The sequence below is a fragment of the Simochromis diagramma genome, unplaced genomic scaffold (genome assembly GCF_900408965.1).
Source record: "Simochromis diagramma unplaced genomic scaffold, fSimDia1.1 OVJJ01000251.1, whole genome shotgun sequence".
Lineage (NCBI taxonomy): Eukaryota > Metazoa > Chordata > Actinopteri > Cichliformes > Cichlidae > Simochromis > Simochromis diagramma.
In genome coordinates, this window is record NW_024387463.1 from 191,322 (window position 1) to 211,496 (window position 20,175).

Here is a 20,175-nt window from a genome sequence, read left to right on the forward strand (position 1 = left end):
GCTGGGCTTGGCGGGAAAAACGTGCACTTCAGGCCCCGCGCCTGCTCTGTGTTTTACACCTCGTATCTGGCAACGCCTGCAGGTCCTCGCATTGCTGTCGTCACTGAGGTCGGGTAGAAGGAGCGAAGATGGCGACTTGCTACGAGAGATACAATTTGTAAGTAGTGCTCATACGGAACAGCGTAGTGTTTCTGTCTGCGGCTTTTCTGCTCACAGCTCCGGTTAAAGACACATAAGACGAGTGGCTGTCCGTGAGAGGTGAAGCAGCTGCGGGGGCTCAGCGGTGCTGGTGGGGTAGATGACACAGCGGCTGAAGTTTGCTGACAGGCTCGGCCGGCGGAGCAGGAACCAGCCAGGTTTCTCTCCACTCTCATTCATAATGAACACTTAGCCAGTGTCGCTGTGTGGAGCCGGCAGCAGCGAGTGTGGCCGTGGGTGAGAGCGCCGACGGGCGCCTTTGGTGTTCGGGGAGGCTTCATTCGCCCAACGAGCTGCTGCACAGCTGCTTCCTCCGGCTTTAGTGGCACTCCACGGCTGGCAGCTCCTCGACGCGTTTTTAGACGTGCAGGGTTTATATTTACTTGTGAACGTCACTCAGCTGTAAGTGAGCCTAACACTGATAACCGCGGACATGTGACGTTAGCCGTGCGGCAGCTGACAGCTCAGCCCCGGCACACCCTCGATCAAGCCCTTTATTTCAAGTACCCAGCCCTACCGGTCCTGCCTCTGCCTGCAGCGTGTTTTACTTACACGAGTGAAGGTGTTGGGTGCTCCTCAGCCTTTCCCAACACGGAGCAGGTAATGAGGCACAGCTCTGTAGTACGTCACACATGTTAGACAAATGGACCCTCTGAGTTTGGGCCAGTACAGTGAGCACTGGCATAATCTAACTGGGGAAATGCAAAACAAACAAAAACTTTGACAAAGCATCTTTTCAAATAAAGTAAAGACCTAACATTTCTTGGCAATTTGTACATAATTGTCCAGTTATTGACAATAATGCCAGTTTTTCATTTAACCCTGGAGTGTTTAAGGTGCCTCTGTGTACAAAGAGGTGCTGGGTGCACCTTAACCTGATGCATCCCAGCACTGCGGGCCTGGAAGTGTGATTTAGACCAGTCTCAGTCATGTGTTACTCATCACACGACTGCTCATTCTAACACTGACAAATGCAAAAGTTACCTCAGAACAAAACCGGCTGTTTGAAAACTCGTTTCCTGTTTGGTCCACACTGTGGTGGGGGGTCAGAGTTCACCCCCCCACAGTTAAACTCTATTTTCTGTGTTTTCCACCATGGGGGTCACGTTCACCACCTGATTATTGTGTGTGTGTCTTATTGTGCTTCTGATGGCATAGTTTTCAAGGACCACAGATCAAACATGTCCTGATTCACACTTGCCTGTTGTCCACGCTGTGGCTCCTGGCTGTGGGACCTTATTCGGTCTCTTCTCTTTGTTCTTGGTTTTACACTGACTGTCAGTCACAAAGCATATCTCTGCTTATGGCAGCATTAAGTGACCCTGAAACTTTCTTAAATGTGCGTAGGTGTAGATGCTGTGTTTAAACTGTGGCCTGTTCTGTCCTCAGAACAAACCGGAGCAGCGTCCAGTCTGAACCTGTGTGCTGCTCTGGAGGCTACCTGGGGTCACAAAGCAAACATGACTGCAGATGTGCTCTTCTCTCAGATTTCCATCGTACAGAGTGTGGGTGCTGACAGTCTGCGCTTTAAATAAAAGCCTCAATTTAGAAAGTTCACTGAAACATTTCCTAATACACAGCATGAAATCAATCTTTAGTTTTGATATTTGTATTTAATACTGGTTTATCACAACATCGTGCTCCCGGCATCGTAGGTTTTGGTATCAGTTGAGCTTTTGTTTAAGAGGAAGATGGCTGGAGTTCCTCTGCCAGCGTGTTTGTCATTATTTAATTAATGACAAGTGGGAAAGTGTCCGTCACAGAAAACGAGCAGCGGAGCTTTGTAGAGTGAAAGATGACGTCAGACAAGTTGTTTGTTCTCAGCTGACAAAGGCAGAAATATTGTGTTTCCAGGAACATGTGACTAAGAAAACTAGCACTAAAGGACCAAAGGGGCCGTTTTTGACATTTCAATGATCTTTGGTTGTAGTTGAGTGATTGTTTGAAGTATAATCAGCATTAACCGTTCATGCTGTTGAATAATTGACATTTATTTGTTGACTAAACACCTCCTGGCTATATTTTCATGCGCGACTGAAAATTTCCTCTTTCCTCCCGTTTCCCTCTCCCAGGCACACGACCCCTGAGAAGTTCTTCATCGAGGCCTGCGATGAGGGTGCCGATGCTGTGCTGGCAATCGACAGGGTCTCGAACGAGATGACGCTCACAGGTAGGCTGTGTTCGAAAGTGCTGAGCATCGCTTATGATCCAAAGACGCTGTCGTTGAGACGTGCCTCAGTTTGGACGTTGTTAGCTAATCACATCTAAAGAACTTTCTGACATTCTCAGACTGTATGAGAATAACAAACTGGGTGTCCTGACACATGATATACATGTTTACAACCTGATTTACACGATTCAAGAGTGTTAGCCTGCATGCAGTAACTACATGTCACTGTTACAGGGATATAAGAGGCTTAGACGGTGAGCCTTACTGCCCTGTGTGTGCATGCATGTGTACAGGACTGCTGTCCAAGCTAAGCTCAGTCACACTCCTGAGCCCGTCCTCAGAGGAAGTAGACGTCTACTGCACAAGATGAACTCTTTTGACACGCTCTGTGCGATCTGTCCATCTTAGTCGTCCCCATAAAGGAAACAAGGTGACGTTAAAACTAGTAAAGACCTGTCCAACTGCATTACATGTCCTGAAAACAAGACTGTGCTGCACATTTTTGCAGATTATGTTAAATAAGCTGCTTTTGGGGTTTTTATGTTTTTGCCTTTCCAGCGTTCCAAACTCTCGTCTGATGTTTTCATTATGGATGTTTAGATATGCTTTTTAATCGTTTGCATTTTCATTTATACTATGAAGCAAGTTCAACACAGCCGGGCTTTCTTTGCTTTAGCTGGCTCAACAAAAACCGTTATCAGTTTTCAGTAAATTAACAGTAAAACGCAACAAAGTTACAAAGCATCAGAGGTTAGCACACAGAGCAGTTCAGTAAACATTATATAACCACGTGAGTTGAGCTCTCAGTGCGTTGTTTATTTCTGCTCTGAAACTTTAAACTGGATCCATTTAAACATCATGGGCTGGTTTCCCGTGCAGGATTCGTTCCAGTCTAAACTGCACTTTAACCCGGGACCTCACTGAATTGTCCTCCTTGGTCATGGATCAAAGTCACCTCAGGTTTGTCCTAGTTTGGAGTTCTGTATCTCCTCTCGTGAGTGAAGCCTCGAGCTAAATCAGGTCCACCTGAGGACTTAAGATAAACCTGGTCAGAGCCTGTTGGCCTGAACGTGGATCGTATCAGTGCAGAAGGAATAGTAAACGTGGATTTTCACAAAAGTGTGCACGCTCCCTCTGTGTACTGTGTTGAAAAGTTCAACTAATGATTCCAGGCTTTTCCAGGACTCTGCTCTCTCAGTTTGAAGCAGGACGGCAGGTGAAAGTGGAAATGCACAGACAAACTTTGAGTTGATTCCTGAACACTACAACCACGCTGCTGTCCACAAACATTCTCGACTCTGCTCCGGCTCGTCTAATATCTGGTTCGAGCTCAAATCGTCTTTTTCTAGACTTCAGAGTGGAGACGATTAAATATTCTGTATTATCAGAGTACTGAAGATAGTTCGTGCTAAATCACCGAGCACTGAACCAAACTGTTGGGTCTGCGCTTCCACAGGCCCCGCTGGTTTACAAACGTGTTCCCGTTAACGAAGCCAGACGAACAGCTCAGCCGGTTTTTTATGTTAGCAAGGGAAGGATCTCAGAGCAGCTTCTGCCCTCAGTGTCAGCCTCTTATTTCTGTCACACACGGTTTACACAAACACCCATTGTAACCCCCCCATGGTGTCAGGCACTAGGTATGTGTGTGTGTGTGTGTGTGTGTGTGTGTGTGTGTGTGTGTGTGTGTGTGTGTGTGTGAGACCTCCTGCTCACCAAAAGGGTCATAAAGGCAGGAAGTTTACTAAACAAGAAAACAGAAGCCTCACATAGGACGTGCATGTAATAAGACACTACAGCCTCCCCCGGCTGGGGTCAGAAACACGGGGATGTCTTTGATCGTACAGTTTGAACTGAGACTTACAAATTTAAGTACAATAATGGCAACATTTAACAATTTGACTCTAACACAAATGAACACTGGAGGTTTTTGCCGTCTTGGCTCTCCAGGTGGTTGTTGTTTAATCATCCGGGTCCAAGCGTGTCCCTGCTCGCCTGTCCGCTCACCTGTCCCTGTCCGCTCACCTGTCCGCTCACCTGTCCGCTCACCTGTCCCTGTCCGCTCACCTGTCCCCTCCCTATGAGAAATGGCACTCGTTCTTCTTTCCAGTTGTATTTGAATGTTTCTCCAGGACAGTTTAAGGGTAAGTTAGTTTTGTTATATGAGCACAAACGCACATCAAAGTGAACGATTAGTGAAAGCAGGAAAATAATTCGAATGAATATTACGTGACGTTAGAGCTGGGCGATATGAGATTTTTTTTCATATCACGATATCTTTTTTTCATTTCAGGCGATAACGATATCTATCACGATATAAGCCAAATAACTATATTTGTAAGATTTAAATGTGCCGTTGCTCACAAGTAAAATGTGAAATAATCAGCAGCTTGTTTTGATTTAAATATTTATTTCCCATAATAAGTTCAACAGGGTAGATGTACTTAAGGAACATGAGACTTTTTCAGATAAATAAAGGCAAATATTGCAAACTACACAAAAGGCAGCCGCTAAAGCGTTTAAGTTTCAAAATAGAACAAACAAAATAGACTAAATTGTCAATTCCACTTAGAAACAAAATATTAATTCTAAAAGTAAATCTTAGTTTGTTTTACAGAAGAACAGACAAAACTGACTAACTTTTGTCAATATCAAATAAACTGAGAACTAAAAGGAAATTCTCAGTCTCTCCTTGTTGTATAGCTTAGCTTTTCAAACAGTTTTAACAGTTACTTTAGTCTGACAAAAGCCGAATGACGAATTAGCGCTTCCAGTCAGAGACTGAGGCTACGTCCACACATACACGGGTATTTTTGAAAACGGAGATTTTCCGTTTTCGTTTTAAAAAATAATCCCGTCCACACATAAAGGCAGAAATGAAGGAAAACGCTGCTATGAACATGCCAAAGCAGCAGGTGGAGCTAGATTCCTAACCGTGCAGAAATGTTGGCCAATCAGAAGTCTAGAAGCCTCGGTGGGAAAAAGTAAACAAAGCTGGGGCATAGAAGCAGAACAGAGTCGTATGTGTGGCAGAGGTGTGGACTCGAGTCACATGACTTGGACTCGAGTCAGACTCGAGTCATTAATTTTATGACTTTAGACTTGACTTGAAAAAATGTTCTAAGACTTGTGACTTGACTTGGACTTTTACACCAATGACTTGGGACTTGAATTGGACTTGAACCGGTTTACTTGAAAAGACTTGATATTTTACCCCAAATATAAAATTTAACATACATATTATATAGAGATTGAAAATGTGACGTCATTCACGGGTAGAACCGCAAAGGATTCTGGGAACTCGTGGCAAGCGGTACTAGCGCACGCAGGCTTTCAATTGAAATCAGTCACACAGTGATTAAAAAGAAACCCAAAAAATGTCAAGAAGCTGTTGTATTATTAACTGCAATAGCCGGTCGCATGACAGCCACGGGAAGCCTACGGGTAAAGAGATCGGTTGTTATCGGATTACGTCGTTGAAGAGAAATTGTTCGAGCCATGTTTCCGAAGTAACAAAGAGGCGACGGATGGCCTGGATTGCAGCCATTCAAAGACCAAATATAACGTCCCAGAACCCTCCAGCTCACAGGTTAGTCTGCTCCAAGCATTTCCACACAGGTCAGTCTGCTGTTGTAGTTAATGCATCATTTTTCTTAACATAATTGGTGATATAGGTTACAAGCAAGTCTGGCGCTGAACAGAAATTGTCGCGCTATGCTCCTTTGTTTATTGTGCATAAATAGTGAATTGTCCTGACACAATATTGCGTTTCGCTTCTGTTATTATGGTACATTGACAAAAACATATACTTTTATTCACAGGATAAAACAGTTGTTTTGTATCACTAATTGCCCAGTGCGATTACAGCATACAGTATTATTGTCACTGCTACATTTCTGTGATGCTACCAGAAATTATTTCCACTGCTAATTAATTACCGTTGAGCTCAAAGGTCCTATTAATAAACGGTTAACGAATGTGTATTTATGACGACAATTTGTGAGACTGGTAAACTTATGATATGTACGATGGTCTTTCGTTCTACATGGTGCATTTCAAGGTCCTGCACCCATCCGTCGGTAAACTGTACCTGGGCTTGTTGCAGTGACCGGAAGTTACTAAACTTCATGAGTGTATGCACTCACTCCAAGAACCGTATGATTATAAATATGCATATAAATATGCTACGATGAGATAGCTGACTTCATCTAACTAGCAAATGTTTTCCAGGCTACGTTGGTGATGCAGTTTTTTTTTTTTTTAAATGATATTTAAAAAAAAAATCATTTATTTATGTATGATATTTTTGTCATGCGATTTTAAAGCCGGTCCTACAACTGCATCCAAGAATAACATGCAGCTTATCTCAGAACTGTCGGTGAAAATTATTCTTGGAGCTAGGTTTAATTGAGCTGCATTTTAAAGAGGTGCAATTTCACAATTTGTGTATATTTTCTAAGTTCACTATTTCGTCATGTGTTGAGAAAAACACAGATTTAAAAATTACATGGTCTAATATTTACATTTAGCATATAACTGCAACATGCTTTTTTTTCGTTTTTTTTTTTTTTTTTTTTTAAAGACTCGAAAGGACTTGAAATTCAAAATTTCAGACTTGTGACTTTACTTGGACTTTTACACCAGTGACTTGAGACTCGACTCTGACTTGCCTGACATTACTTGAGACTTGACTTGAGACTTGAGGATAAAGACTTGAGACTTACTTGAGACTTGCAAAACAATGACTTGGTCCCACCTCTGAATTGTGTGGACGGACAGTAACTGTGTATATGTAAGCATTTAAACACTGCAGAGAGTAGAATTAACAGTAACAGTATTGTAGAAATTCATTTCACCGAAACAATAACGTGGCGCACAGTGTGACACATGCACCAGTTTATTGTATTTCCAGACTTGCTTTCGGCACAATTTACAGTGCACGCTACTCTGTTTTTTGTCAGACTTGAAATAGCCGAAATACCTTCACACTACGGAACTTCTATGGCTCTTCCGTTCGACAATCTCTCCGGCATTGGAACCATCATCTGTTTTCTCTTCGGTCACGCTCGGTTGATTTTTCTAGTCGGCACACTCATTTCCTCCATTACCTGCTGGCTGCTTCCCAAACAAACACACGTGCGGCTTGGCACTTGTGCTGTACGTAACGCGACGTGACGCTGCGGCTGTGATTGGTTCGGCTCTGCGCTACTTAATTTGGATTGGCTGACCTTTTTTTTTTTTTTTTTTTTTTTTTTTTTATTTAAGAGGACAAGAGCGGCGAGGTCTATCGCGATAGCTTAATTTCTCTATCGAGTAAAAGTTATATCGCGATACATATCGTTATCGTTCTATCGCCCAGCTCTACGTGACGTTGTTGGGTTGGTCACTTCTTGTCTTGAGCTCCGTGCTTTCCTTTTTGCAAGTTTATCCATGTGATACGTGGAGAATGAGGCGACACTGGAGCGTGAGGGTGATACCACGTGTGGGAGCGGCACAGCAGACGACATTATTACTGTTTGCTTTCAGTGATACTGTACACCTGCTTATGAAATGGTTTCCTTTGAAGTGTCTTCGGACTTTCACAGGAGTTTTTTGAATGCTTCCCTTTTGCTTTGCCAATTCTCTGATTAAGTCAGGGCTCAAACTCCAGACGCGCGCGCGCGCGCGCGCACACACACGCACACAGACACACTGCTTCTAAAGGTTGAGGTGAACTTTGTAGAACACCCCTCTGGACTTGTATGTTGTGGTGACTCGAGTACAGCATCCAGCACAGGTGTACTTTGTGTGAATTTAAAGGCCTCTGATGCTTCACGAATCGCTGTCACTTCTTTGTGATGAAGAGGTTTTCTCTTCAGACAAAAGCAGCTGGCCCTTCTGTGTACTCGTCCACAAATATGATCAAATACGAACAATATGTTGCAGTGAAGCTGAAGCCTTGTGTGTGTGCAGGCCCATGTCAGCCACTGAGACGGAGGATTCAGAGGAATAAAATGAAACCTTTGTTCCTGTCACAGGTAAAAAGGACGTTCCTCCCTCTGCAGTTACCAGGCCTATCTGTGGCATCATGGGAACTATCCGCCTGGTAGCAGGTATGTAGCACACACGCACATCACTGCTGTCCGAGCTGCTCTTTGAAGCTGTGCAGTAAAACGCTTCTGCTTCCACCACAGGGATGTACCTCGTTGTCATCACCAGGAAGAGAAATGTCGGCAGCCTTCTGGGCCACGCTGTGTGGAAGGCTGCGGACTTTGACGTGATCTCTTATAAGAAGACGGTGCTGCATCTGTCTGAGATACAGGTCGGTAAGAATGGATCACTGATCCCGAAGGAAATTCAAACGTGCTGTGGCAAGAAAACATTTATGGAGAAAAGCTCATTAAAAAGCGTACGCTCGTGTGCAGCAAACATTTAGCATGTTCTGTGTTTCTTTTGTTTCTTGTGTTTTTCTTCGGTGCGTGCTCACTCGCTCTGTGTGAGATTAATCCACACACACGGCTGGTAGCGCAGCCCGTGCTGCTGTCGCCGTAGTCTGCTCATTTTAATAGGACACGGTGTTCTGAAACAACAACAATAAACTTTGTTAGTCAGTGTAGGAATAGCAACAGGGACAGACGGTGGTAAGCCAGTAACACTCTTTGTTTCCGTAAGTAGTTTTGCTCTGACATCAGCCCAGCTGTGATGCAGCGATTCAGAAAAACTAAACCGGAGGCGCCCCGAACGCCGTCAGGCTAAAGCAGAGCCTGATTCGATGACCCGACCTAAGAGACAGATGTGCGTGCTGTTTTTAAAACGGAGCTGAAATGTCTGTACCTGACAGACTGTCGCGTTTGGCTGGTGAATCGCCTAACAATGTAGAATTTGTGACATGCAGCAAAGTGACCTGTCATGAGCTTTCCTGCCATCTAAACGTGTCTTTCCTTTCCTAGTCTCAGGAGAATAAGACCTTCCTCTCTATGCTGAACAATGTGCTGACCACGGACGGCTTCTACTTCTGCACTGACTTCGACCTGACGCACACGCTGCAGCGGCTCGCCAACACCAGCCCTGACTTCCAGGAGATGAGTCTGCTTGAGAGGGTGAAACATGTGGTCTTAATAGCTGTTAGCAGCCGATGCACTCAGTGTAACACAGACAGGTGACTTTGAACTGGTCTAGTGGACAATATGAAGGCTCTGTTATGGTTAATAAGAGAGGTAACAAACAGCAGTGTAGCTTCAAGCTGAGACGCAGCTCTGCAGATGTGGCGTTTGCTCTGAGCGAGCAGGTGGGGTGGAGATAAAATGAGCGTGACAGAGTGTGTGAGTGAACATGCAAGGAGCAGTGGTAGTGAAGGCAGGCGAGTTTAAATACCTGTGACACTATCCACTGCAACAGGTGGTGCACAAGAGAGGTGAAGAACAGGGTGCAGGCAGGGTGGAGCGGCTGAAGTCTGGTGTCGGGGTGGTGTGTGAAAGGGAAGGTTTACAACCTGCTGTGATGGCGGATATATGGGACGAAGGAGGATGAAGATGCAGCTGCCAGGCAGGAGGAACAGAGGAAGACCTCAGAGGAGGTTCGTGGATGCAGTGAAGGGTGGAGTGACAGGAGCGTGCTGGGATGGGAGGAGCTAAAGGGAGCAGCTGAAAGAAGATTTCTCAAAATAAAATCTTTTGTGTTTTGCTGTATTTATTGCTCGAGGTTTTTATTTATCGGTCAAGTATTCACAGTAGCATTTTAGTTACTTTTAAATCGCACATCCTTAATTTGACATTTGTGTCCAACTTAAATGCAACATTAGTGTAAAGTCTTCCTCAGTGTCATGTGTTGATCCTTGTGGTTATTTTCAGGCTGATCAGAGGTTTGTGTGGAACGGGAACCTGCTGAGGGAGCTGGCTGGGCAGCCCGAGGTGACCTGAGCCTCACTTACACTGATGCATGTGTTTGTACTTGTTGTGCTTAATTACTGACCTTCACTGTCTCTCCATAGCTTCACAAGTTTGCCCTTCCCGTCATCCATGGATGTATCCTTTGCACTGAATGTGAAAGTTTTTTTTCCTTCATAAAATCGTAAGCGAAGCCTTTTTTCCTTTGACCGACCCGGTTCAGTCATCGTCATGAAACCGTGCCGTATAAACGGGAAGATCTTTGAGTGGATCCTCATATCGAGGAGAAGCTGCTTCCGGGCTGGCGTCAGATACTACGTGAGAGGTAAAACCCTCGGAGCCGAGACTTTTCTTAAAGAGCAGCTGTTCTGCTAATTTTCACACCCATCATTTTATTCGCTGGGTGACCTAGAGGGGCTTTGCATAACCAGTTCAAACAAATCCTTCTTTGTCACGTACTGAGCACTGGCACATCATCCTCTGTCTAATGTTAGCTGCTTGGCTGTTCCTTATAAACTGTCAGTACGAAGAATGAAACCTTTGTCCAGCCTAAACCCTGGGCTTGAGCTCATAGGGATTACTTGCACATACCTCCTGACCTCATTGTTTCAAACTAATGTGACCAGTGTAACAGTCTGTACTGAGCGGCGGACAGTAATGAAGGGCACCCTGTGTGCCCTGCTGTGTGGCAGTATCACCATGCTGCACCGTGCAGCAGCAGACGGTGCTCCTGAGTGTGGCTGCTGACCGATGGTGTGTGTGTCCACAGGCATCGACTCTGAAGGCCATGCTGCCAACTTTGTGGAGAGTGAGCAGATCGTTTTGTATGAGGGAGCAAAGGCTTCATTTGTGCAGGTAAGTTTCAGGGTTCATCATATCATCAGTGTTTTTACTGTTTGCATCGAGGATCATTTATCAGATGTGTTAGCCCTGCGTCACACTCTGTGCTGCCTCCTATGGCGGCTGGGGCAGAGTCCCGCCCCCTGCGACCCTGCTGAGGACCAGCTGATGAGAACGGATGGTATTTCACAGCGTTTTTTCTTTTTCTTTGAAACAACCAGACACGAGGCTCAATGCCCTTTTACTGGAGTCAGAGACCCAACCTCAGATACAAACCCAAACCTATAATCAGCAAAACCACAAATCATGTAAGCTGATCTTTCTGCACATCCGCGTGTTCGTTTCAATCACGTGAAATGGAAATCTTATGCTAACGTAATGGAAATGTTGTACAGATGGACGGCTTCCAGAGGCATTTCGACTCTCAGCTCCTCATCTATGGGAAGCAAACGATTCTGAACCTGGTGAGCCGTCCTCCTTTCCTTAGTCACTTACTGGTAAACGGAAGCACTCAGGAGACCAGTCTGACCAGTCTGTTTGTCTTCTTCCTGCTCAGGTGAATCAGAAGGGCTCAGAGAAGCCACTGGAGCAGGCCTTTGATAGGATGGTGTCTGGCATGAATAATGATATGCTCAAGTAAGTGTCACCCTGTGTTTTTACTGGTCACTGAGTCGCCATTAGCTTAATCAACCAGGTTCAGCAGTTTGACCTTCCTCATCAAAAGTGTTTGATAAACTATTGTTTTATTGATTAACCTTTTTATTGACAGAGACAAGAACGACACTGGTGCTGCATCAGTTTTAGTTGTTCTACAAACCTTTTCAGTCAGTGTGCTGTGACAAGCTTTCAAAGATTTAGTCTTCGTTTTGTTTTGTAGCAGTCTGCCCTCCAGTTGTCTCCTTTATAATCTACAGTGTGACCCACTCCTGTCCACAGATACATAGCCTTCGACTTCCACAAAGAGTGCAGCCACATGAGGTGGGACCGTCTCCAGATCCTAGTGGATGCTGTTGCTGACAAGCAAGAGGAATACGGGTAACAAAATGAGCAGCTGCTCTTTGCTAATGTCGAGCAGTTCGCTGTGATGACGTGCGTGTGCGTGTGTAGGTACTTCATGGTGAACTCGGAGGGAAAGACGGTGGCCCAGCAGAAAGGCGTATTCCGCAGTAACTGCATGGACTGCCTGGACAGGACCAACGTCATCCAGAGCCTGCTGGCTCGCCGCTCGCTGCAGTCTCAGCTCCAGGTATTTAAGGTCACAGCTGCCAGTCGTACTGTGTGGTGTAATGCTGCAGTGCAGAACGGTGCTACGCTCGCACGTCTGCCCCGTTGGTTTGTAATGGTTTTAGCGTAGAGAGCAGACTGTATGTACATGAAATAAGCTGGTGGACTTGGCCAGTTTGGGAAGGTGCAGTTTCAGAAGAGTCGCACAGGTGTTGTTGCTGTGTCTCCACAGAGGATGGGGGTTCTGAATGTGGGGCAGCGCATTGAAGAGCAGGCCGAGTTTGAAAAGATCTACAAGAACGGTAGGATACTCTGTTAGCACAGCTGCATGTGCAGTGTGATTGGTAGAAACTGTAGCCTCATGTTGTTTTTGTGTGTGTGCTCTCTAACCAGCATGGGCTGACAATGCCAATGCATGCGCTGTACAGTACGCAGGAACTGGAGCCTTAAAAACAGACTTCACAAGGTACCGTAGCATCCACACTGACTAACATGTACTCAGCCTTGGTTCTGCTGCTCTGATGACTGCTGTTTAACCAGAGTTCATCTCTTTCAGGACAGGGAAGCGGACCAGGTGGGGGCTGCTGATGGATGGCTGGAACTCGATGATCCGTTATTACAAAAACAACTTCTCTGATGGATTCAGACAGGTGTGAAAGCTATTACACACTTTGTCACTTAAGAAACAAGTTTAGTGTCAGAACAACAGACCATTGGAGTCTTGATTCTGAAAAAGTTTGGACTCGGTGTAGAATATTAACGGTCTAAGGCATCATCTGAGACATTGCTAACTCTGAACTTAGAGATGGCACGATACCACTTTTTTATGTCCGATACCAATATCATAAATTTGGATATCTGCCGATACCGATATGAATCCGATAGTTTTTTTTGTTTTGTTTTGTTTTTTTTGTTTGGTGTTTTTTTTTTTTTTTTTTTTTTTTTGTTTTAATATCTTGCTGCATTTTGTAGAAGTTCATACTCAAGTTTAACTAAACAACAACACTAAAGCTATTCTGTTACTCCTGTATGTAAAAAATACACTGCACTCAAAATAATTCATAGTTCAGCAAAACTGATCAATCTAATAAACGTAAACCTGCTCCATCCTCCCTATTCTGGTATTTTAAAGAGTCCTTTGCAGCCCTATTAGTTAGGTTGTTTAATATTTCTGCTAACTCCTAGCAAAAAAAAAAAAAAAAAAAAAAATAGGGAACCACCCCCCGCCATCCACCCTCATGATGCTTAATCAACTTTAATTTAATGCACATGTGAAAAAAAAAAATGCACAGAAATTAATTATTTTTCAAGAATAATTAAACAGATTCAACATCTTCCTTCAACAGAACTGCAGACTGCACAGATGGTTCCCAAAGGAAAAAGTACTATAGCTTACTAGGGTATATTAGACTTAACAGTTACTATATACAGTAATGGACTTCTATACATTTTACATCAGATTAAAACTTTGGGTGTCAGATTCAGATAATTATTTATTAAAAGCTCGACATTTTAAATGAGAATAAGAAAGAAAAGTCTGTCTCTGTGCCCCCCTTTCCCTGTTCATGCCCTATCGGCCCCCCTGGATAAACTTTGCTAGATCCGCCCCTGCACAGTTACAGCCGTCAGCTGCGTAGAAAAAGATCCTGGTGTAGAAAGTAATATTAAATAAATTCTAACAACAGTTTAAGCTTAAACGTGCTGCTGTTGTTCAGCCGCTGGTTTCCTCTTTCTGGCGCAAAGTGGGCCAAAAACAAAGAAGAGAGACGATCAGCTGATCATTGATCAGTTTCATGATTGAAGTAGCAGCAGGAGAGAGAGAGAGGGGCAGTCGCTCCATATATCGGTTGTTAAGCTTAACGTGGGAATGCTTTACAAACATTCAGAGATGAACTTACACACTTGCTTTACTTCTCTCTGGGATCACTTCCTCGGAGATGAAATGCTGGTTTGGTAGCGAGGCTACAAACACACAGCCGCTCTATCACGTGAGCACACTGCTGCGACGTGCTACGGTTATGAGCCGAGTTACGCGTGTTGCAAGTTTTGTGAGGTGCTTTTTTGATATTTAGAATAGAATAGAATTCAACTTTATTGTCATTGCACATGCACAGGTACAGGGCAACGAAATGCAGTTTGCATCCATCCAGAAGTGCTTTAGTGATATAGATATATTACAATATATATTAGCAATAATATAGATATGTAAGTATATTACAGAAATGGGTCTATTATGGTATGTTATAATGTACACGGTATGAAGTATGTTGTGAATATTCTATAACTAAGTATGTACAGGCTGTAGTGAGTACAAGCTATGTACAGGATATAAATATGAAAGCTATACAGAATATGAAATAAATAACTTTACAGAATCTGAGATATACAGCTATACAGAAATGGGAACTATGCAAGTTGTAAACAGTTGTAGGATTAAAAATTATCGAATGTACAGAATGATTATTTACACAGAGCTATACAGTAGTGCAGTTAAGATAAGTGAGATATAATTCCTACAGAGGCTATATAAAGTGCTAGTGGTTGTGAGTGGTGGTTCAGTCCATGTTATTATTGTGTGTTTGAGGGTACAGTTGTCCATTGTGGGTGTGTGTATGTTCAGTCCATGTGTTAACGTGGGTCAGATGTCAGGAGGCAGAGTTCAGGAGTCTGACAGCTGTGGGGAAGAAGCTGTTCCGTTAATGGATCGGATTACGTTTTTTTTATTTCTCTCTGATATCCGATCCTGTAATTTACGTCAGTATCGGACCGATACCGATACGTAATATCGGATCGGTCCATCTCTACTCTGAACCCAAAGTTCAGAGGAGACGAGCTGAACGTTCTCTATGGAAACACATAAATGACTGTTGCCTCACAGCAGGATGGTCCTGAGTTCAGTTCCTCCAGCAGGTCTTTCTGTGTGGAGCATGTTCTCTCCAGCTTCCTCCCACAGTCCACAGACATGCAGTTAGTGGGGACAGGTTAACTGGAAACTCTAAGTTGCCCATAGGTCTGAATGGTTATCTGTTAGCCCTGCGACAGACTGGTAACGGCGCCCATGAGACTGCTGAGATAGCCCCCTCACCCCCCGTGACCCTGGTTGGATGGAGGGTGGCACTGGTTAACGACAGACTTGCCTTCTTAAATACAACCGGGTCCACATTCACCGGCTCTGCTTTGGCTTATTTGTTGCAGAAATGAGGTGTAATGCAGCCACGTTCAGATTTATGCATGTGCGTTGTTGCTGGTTTCAGGACTCCATCGACCTGTTCCTGGGTAACTTTGCCGTCGATGAGTCGGACGGACCCACTCCGCTTCGTGTGCAAAAGGACTGGAAGTTCCTCACAGTCAGTATATCAGCACCGTGTCCTGTCGTCACCAGCAGCAGGACGTTGTGACTAACTCGTGTTTTTATTTTTGCAGCTGCCCATCATTATGCTGGTGGCATTTTCCATGTGCATTGTCTGTCTTCTCATGGCTGGTATGTACAACTGCTGATCCTTAATCCTGTTTAGTTTGGTACAGATGAGCACTGTCCAGTTCCTAAAGCATTTATGTTTTATTCAGTATGAAGTGAGTGACTGAGCTCATTGAGAACTTGGTGTAATTCCCAGGCTATAGAGATGAATCCAGGGTTTAACTATAGATGGTATAAATGATGGACGTAGTTTTCAGCTCATCATGCAGCTTGACCCAAACTTGCATTATTTTAATGGCTATCAAGGGGTGATGTGTGTGCTCTGGTAAATGCATGGGCGTTTTGAAGCACTCGCAGCACTTTAACAACAAGCCCTTCACTTCTAACCTGACACTGAGGCACTCCCATGGATGCCCAAGCATACTTTGACATGCAGGCAAAAGCTGCTGGAGATTGAGCTGCTCATGCTCTGATTGGTCGTCCACATCCTGAGCCACAGCTGGCCCGTGGTTGCAAAAAGACTTCTTTTGGAAAACAGCACCCTGACAAACAGAAAGTCCAATGATCTAAGGACACCATCATCATGCTGGTGTCAGCCTCAGTCACAGCTGCTTGCAACAATGTAAACACTCACCATCAAAATGATACTCCGCTGACGTCACACTAGCTACATCCATCTTTTTTACTGCCTGTGAATTTATCAGAGATACTGAGCTTAAATAGGTCAGTATTAAAGGACCAACGTGTCTCGATACAACTGGAAAGAAGCACAACCAGTCAGCACTGAAACATGCATGTTGATGGTGCAACATCCAGTTCTTATCAAATAGTTTTATGCATCAGAGACAGCCGTCGTGCTTGTTTAGGAAAGTGTTTGTCAGCCCTCCACTGTGTAATATGAGTATCAAACAGGCCTCGTGTGAACATCTTCAGGATTTTGGTAACTTTATCTCAGATCTTTTTAAGTTCAACCAGAACAGCTTCACAAGCTTTGTTGCTGTTGTTTAGTAAAAGTAGTCCCCAAACTACACGTTGAAGCAACAATTACAGCCTTCATGTAAAATATGGTCCAGACTTCTGCAGCTTCAGGTTCCACTTCTGTCTGGATAAAGTCTCTCGCTGCCTCCTTTCTTTTTCTAGATTGCACTAATTGCATCATACTTTTAAAGGCGAGCTTAAAGAATATTCCTGATATTTGTTAATAATTAATATAATTTTATTCTTTGCTTTGAATTTGTTCTGCAAAACATTTCAGGGTGAGAATCCAACCGCACACTTGGCCGAAGGGATCAAAGCTGTGTAGTGAAAGCAGCTCGTTAGAAGCTGCTTGGTTTACAGAGTAACAGCCTAAAAGTGCTCCTGGTGATGATGGTGATGATGATGAGATGTCTGCTGTCTGCCTTCCAGGTGATACATGGACAGAGACCCTGGCTTATGTGATGTTCTGGGGTGCTGCAAGTGCAATTACAGCCACTATCATCCTGTTTAATGGCCAAGACTTTGTGGACGCCCCCAAGTTGGTTCACAAGGAGAAGATGGACTAAGTGTGCGCTTGTGTGTGTGAGGATGAGCTGGGTCCGGCGGGCTCGTATACCTCATCATCTTCACCTTCGGCAGGTCTGGAGTCCAGGCTGCCCTGCCGCCTCCGTGTTGCCCTCTGGACTTTCTCATACAAAACAGTGTCTGTCTTCTGTCTGCAGCACATGTGACCACCTTCAGTTGTACTGCACACACGTGCTTTTCATCCAATTTAGTTTCCCTTGGTCCCCAGGCTTTAGTTTGCCGTTGGTTTAGCTAGCTGGGTTTCGTTGGTGTTGGTTGTTTCCATGACTACACTACCACTGTGTTTCCCTTTGTTTGGGCTTGTTTGTGCTTTCTTTCCCCGTACGTTAGCTTCAGCAGTCGTGGCGATGAAACATGCAGATATTAAAACCTATGTTGTATTGCAATGAAAAGTATGCACTCTGGAAGTTTTGAATGTAATGAGCCTTACTTGTGTATTAATTATATAACTATGTGGCCAATCTGTCTTCCTATGAAGCGACCTTAGAAAAGCGCCGGTGACCTTGTTCTTTGTAGAAGCACAAACTGTGGCCGCACACACCTGTGACAGAGCCGTCAGTGGTAAACGTTTGGCTTCAGGGTTACAGGCTTGATTTGCTCCATTTCAGCTTTATACAGGGTCAAGAATGAGGGTCTCATCTGAGCCACCTGCAGATGACCACAGCACACTACAGCGTACTGCTTTATGTGCACGATATCATCATTGGGTTTGGGCCTCCATGGCTGAGGCTTGCCTTGGTGATCAAACGTGCCCTCGGCCTTTGTGCATGTTTCGCTAGCTTAAATGAATGCCAGGAACCAAAGTTTCTGGCAAAAGTTCGACGATAACCAGGCGGTCATGTTGTCCTCTTCACCTGCAGTAGTTTCAGGTTGACCTGCAGCAGCATGTCTGCATCGCTGTTGCAGGTTTTCAGAGTTGGTGCTGGATGTAGCAGAAAAATGACAACCTTTTCCCAAATACTGTCAGGTGTGACAGAGTAAGGTTCTTACTGTAGTTTGAGAATACCAAATGATTTAGTTGTTAAAACATTCTGTGGATTTATTCTTAAGGTGCAGCTTTCTTGGTCATTAACCCAGGACACCATCTTAAACCAGTCGTTACCTTGGTTATGGTCCTCGTTCGTTCGAGATGAGGCACAGGGTCACACCTCATCATGTGTCCACGACCCGAGATCACTCATTCCCGTGGAGCTGCCAGTGAGCTCAAATGTTCGGTCTAGCTACTTCTTCACCAGCTTATACAGTATGCAATCAGCTGTGAACTCTGGACACATCCTTGTGTATTTTGAACAGGACATTTGTATTAGAGTAGACTGAGCGATGGTTTGATCTGGACGCTGCAGCTCTCGGTCTTTCCTGCACCTGCAGCGATCTGACGGGTCCGTACTGTCTTCTGTCCACCAGTGGAGTCAGTGACGGGGGCTCAACATGTGGTTCGTGTTTTCACGGCTCGGCAGCGAGTCACGCTCGTTTTCTTTATTTCATGTTGTGGTTTTAGAAAAATGCGACAAACACATTTCAGAAACATTTGTCATGTTAGGACATAATAACAAGATTCTGTCTTTTCTGATCTTTAATACTCTGTAAGCTCTCTGAGTAGTGCGCACATCGTCTCTCCACACAGACGATGATCTCTGTGAAGTACAGCTGACTTTGGTGTTTTTATGTCTGACTGTTGCTGATAATCGTCACATATTAGGAACACTGGGAGTGTACGACGATAAACAACACGTCCTGTCTCTGTTTTGTGGTGGAAAATGATCTCGTGCTTCTTCAGCACTCTCCTTCCAGGACCAGACTTTATCTTTGTTAATAAACTGAACACGCAGATGTTACAGCACCTTTGAGCTTCTGGAGTTTCATTTATCGTTTCTTTTCTTTGTGAAATAGAAAGGAAAGCAGGGACGGACACATGGGAGGCTTTGTACGGGACATTAACGTCAGATCAGGTGAAAGTACTTCTTACTAAGGGTTTTAGGAACAGACTCGCTCAGTGTCTGTTTAAAAAAACAACCTTTATGGTTCATTTACAGGCTCCGTTTACGTTTGTTGGGGCTTCACCGTTTAAAAATGGAGCACACAAATGATTGAAGATGAAAGCAGCAGCCTGTAAAAAGGTTCTACGTTTGTAAGCAGCAGCAACAGAAATGTAGTTCATGGGGCTTGAAGGCCAATGCCTCTGTGGGAACGCTGTGTTGGAGCAGAATTACATGTAGTGTGGAGGTACTGTGACTTTTCTTGGATCTCTTTCTAAACAATATCAGGTCAGTTTCACACAATCTGATAAAAATAAAAGTCAAATAGGTTACAATACAGATGTGTCAGTGATGGAGGAACGTCATCTCTATAATACTTATTAAAAATAAAGGGTGAATAAAGTGCACCATGTTTGTCCTCACAGCTGTTTTTATTTCTGTTATGGAGCAAAGATCAAAATGAAAACATTATTAAACAGGAATAAGGTCATGGCTGACTGCGTTAGATTATTCCACTGATATGATGACTGATATCTTTGGTTCTGAGGGATCACTGACACACTATTGATCATGTGAGTCATCACATGAGCCATGGTGTGGAAAAAAGGGCGTGGGTCATTATGTCACTGGGGAAAGGGGATGAAGTCACAGCGAGACAAGGCCCCACCCTCTCATGTGACGTCCTGAGATCACCTGAGGCTCGGCGACCTAAAGCTCCTGGGTGCAGTCACTGACCAGGAATCTGTTTACACCGGTTTAAGGAATGTTTCTCAATATAGGGCCTCTAGATGAACCAGTCAATGATGGGGAGGCATTTTTATCATGGCTGTGTCCAAATTCAGGGGCTGGAAAGTTGGAAATGGCAGGAAGGTAGGCGTTAGCATTCAAGATTCTTTATTTGTCACATGCATAGTTCTACAAGTA

The 20,175-nt window shown here is 44.3% G+C and overlaps 1 protein-coding gene across 1 annotated transcript; it reads left to right on the top strand.

Moving 5' to 3' along the window:
- Positions 1 to 8: 8 nt before the first annotated feature.
- On the top strand, positions 9 to 19,117 carry sacm1la (SAC1 like phosphatidylinositide phosphatase a). Its single transcript, XM_040014511.1, has 20 exons — positions 9 to 157; positions 2,271 to 2,368; positions 8,383 to 8,457; positions 8,539 to 8,666; positions 9,295 to 9,444; positions 10,195 to 10,254; positions 10,335 to 10,368; positions 10,454 to 10,555; positions 11,000 to 11,085; positions 11,292 to 11,378; positions 11,466 to 11,534; positions 11,627 to 11,706; positions 12,007 to 12,105; positions 12,178 to 12,316; positions 12,527 to 12,596; positions 12,688 to 12,760; positions 12,851 to 12,944; positions 15,549 to 15,641; positions 15,718 to 15,775; positions 17,120 to 19,117. Exons 1-20 carry the CDS (start codon positions 129 to 131, stop codon positions 17,254 to 17,256), a joined length of 1,761 nt encoding a protein of 586 aa, XP_039870445.1. The 5' UTR covers positions 9 to 128; the 3' UTR covers positions 17,257 to 19,117.
- Positions 19,118 to 20,175: the final 1,058 nt, after the last annotated feature.

Coding starts and splice junctions, on each gene's coding strand:
- sacm1la (XM_040014511.1), top strand. CDS start 129: ATGGCGACTTGCTACGAGAGATACAATTT. Junction 11,086..11,291: donor CAAAGGCTTCATTTGTGCAG/GTAAGTTTCAGG, acceptor TGAAACAACCAG/ACACGAGGCTCAATGCCCTT. Junction 12,945..15,548: donor TCTCTGATGGATTCAGACAG/GTGTGAAAGCTA, acceptor TGCTGGTTTCAG/GACTCCATCGACCTGTTCCT.